We start from the raw sequence: 1,947 nt of genomic DNA on the forward strand, positions 1-1,947 counted from the left end.
CCCACTGCCGACTCGGCTCCGACCCCCAGCGTGACCAGCCCGCCCCTCACCATCCTGCCCCCACCGCCTCCTCCCAAAGCCCAGTCCTCAGGCCCGGATCACCCTGGCCTGGAGTCTTACCTGCCCTCTGGTGCTCTCAGCAAGTCAGCTCCTGGCTCCTTCTGGCACATTCAGGCCGACCATGCATACCAGGTATGGGGACCCCCTGGGACCTCAGCCTAGGGGCCATGAGGGATTCCGTGCCTGTCACTGGTCAGCCTGATCACAGGCCACTGACCACACTGATTGGAGGCTGAGTCCTCAGCTGAATTACCTATCTCTTGCTTCTATAAGGAAAATGACTTCACAGTCAATAAACACAGGAATTCCAGAGTTGTACCTTGATGACTGTAATGAGTGGTTACTTAATCTGGCTGAATCCAGTGGTTAAGAAATCTGGCTGAATCCCTAAGTAACCAGGTTGATAGATTTGGATAGGGGAATTGGTCCATTGTTGGTTATAAGAGGGGATAGACTAGTGTAGTAGGGTTTCCGAGAGCAAATCCCCAATTCTCAGAGCTGTACTACATTAAATAATCTGGCCCTCAGTTTTTTGAATACATACTGTGTGTCAAGCTGCAGGATAAGCTTTGCAGATAGAATAAGATATATAATTCTTGAGCTTGTGAAGTGTACAGTTTAGCTGGAGAGAGAAATGAATATGTAACTACGATTAATTATAATAAGTAGTTAAAATATCTTACTGGAGGCACAAGCAATTGTTGTGGGTACAGGAAGGACCGGGCTTCCCTGGTGGCTCAGTGGTAAAGAATCCACCTGCCAATGCAGGTGATTCGGGTTCGATCCCTGGGTTGGGAAGATCCTCTGGAGAAGGAGGTGGCAACTGGCTCCAGTATTCTTACCTGGGAAATCCCATGGACAGAGGAGGCAGGGTACAGTTCACAAGTCGGACATAAGTTAGTGACTAAGCAACAATAGCTGTAAAGACCAAGGTATTATGCCCTTTGGGTTGGGAAAGCAGTCATGGAGCGGGTGGCATTTAGGGTGGTTTTTACTGCATGTAGTAGGTGCCGAAGACTCTGTTTGCCATGTGCAAGCTTTTCTTAAAATCCTTTGATGCCTACTGCTTGTTTTTTTCCGACTGTAGGCTTATTTGCAAGTTAGTAATTAAGAAGCAGTGCTTTCCGTCGGAAAGCCTTTAGAGAGCAAGCCAGCTCTCCTTCTCATTAGAATGAGTGGTCATGAGTGGTCACTCAGCTATTTCAACTCAGGTGGCCCTTCAGGCCGCCAGCTGTCCCTGTGACATGAGACCTGGAAAGGGCGGTTGGTGATTTTAGAAACAAACCTTGACCCGGAGAGTCGCTGCTTCCATGCGGTTGCCCCAGGGGTGGCAGGCACTTAGCGCAGTGCCTGTGCCCCAACTCACAAGGCTGAATTTCTGGGGGAGCTGCCCCGAGCATGTTCTTCGTAGGTGATGCCGCCAAGAAGTTAATCTGTGGAGATGATTAAGTCATGAGGCTGGCACGTAAACCAGCTCCAAGAGGGGAGCTCCAAAAAAAGCCTGGAGCCCGAGACAAAGACGACTCCAGAGAGCCAGTGCTCTGCTATTTCTCTCAGGAGGAGCATTTTGGGGTGTCCCAGGACTTTTTAGTGTGAGGTTGCTGTTGCTGCAGACCATGAGGTCACTGGAGTGGGAAGAGGGCCCTGAGAGCTTCCTGAGCTGGGCCCTGGCCAACGCACTCTGTCTCCACAGGCTCTGCCGCCTTTCCAGATCCCGGTCTCCCCGCACATCTACACCAGCATCAGCTGGGCTGCTGCCCCCTCCAGCACCTCCTCCCTGTCCCCGGTGAGTGCGCCAGCGCTCCAGGCCCCTCAGCCCTTCCAGGGGCCCTGGAACCAGCTGAGGGCTCAGCCACACACACCCCGTGCTGGAGGCCTTTCCCCCGA

The 1,947-nt window shown here is 52.3% G+C and overlaps 1 protein-coding gene across 1 annotated transcript in view; it reads left to right on the plus strand.

Moving 5' to 3' along the window:
- ZNF395 (zinc finger protein 395) overlaps positions 1-1,947 on the plus strand; it is a 15,957-nt gene that overhangs the window by 12,622 nt on the left and 1,388 nt on the right. Inside the window, exons 8-9 of the mRNA XM_010840318.1 lie at positions 1-192; positions 1,754-1,846. The exon at positions 1-192 is cut by the window's left edge and continues 4 nt beyond it. Of these exons, the coding sequence (XP_010838620.1) occupies positions 1-192; positions 1,754-1,846 (285 nt within the window). The remainder of the gene's footprint in view (positions 193-1,753; positions 1,847-1,947) is intronic.

This window comes from Bison bison, unplaced genomic scaffold (genome assembly GCF_000754665.1).
Source record: "Bison bison bison isolate TAMUID 2011002044 unplaced genomic scaffold, Bison_UMD1.0 scf7180017864143, whole genome shotgun sequence".
Classification (NCBI taxonomy): domain Eukaryota; kingdom Metazoa; phylum Chordata; class Mammalia; order Artiodactyla; family Bovidae; genus Bison; species Bison bison.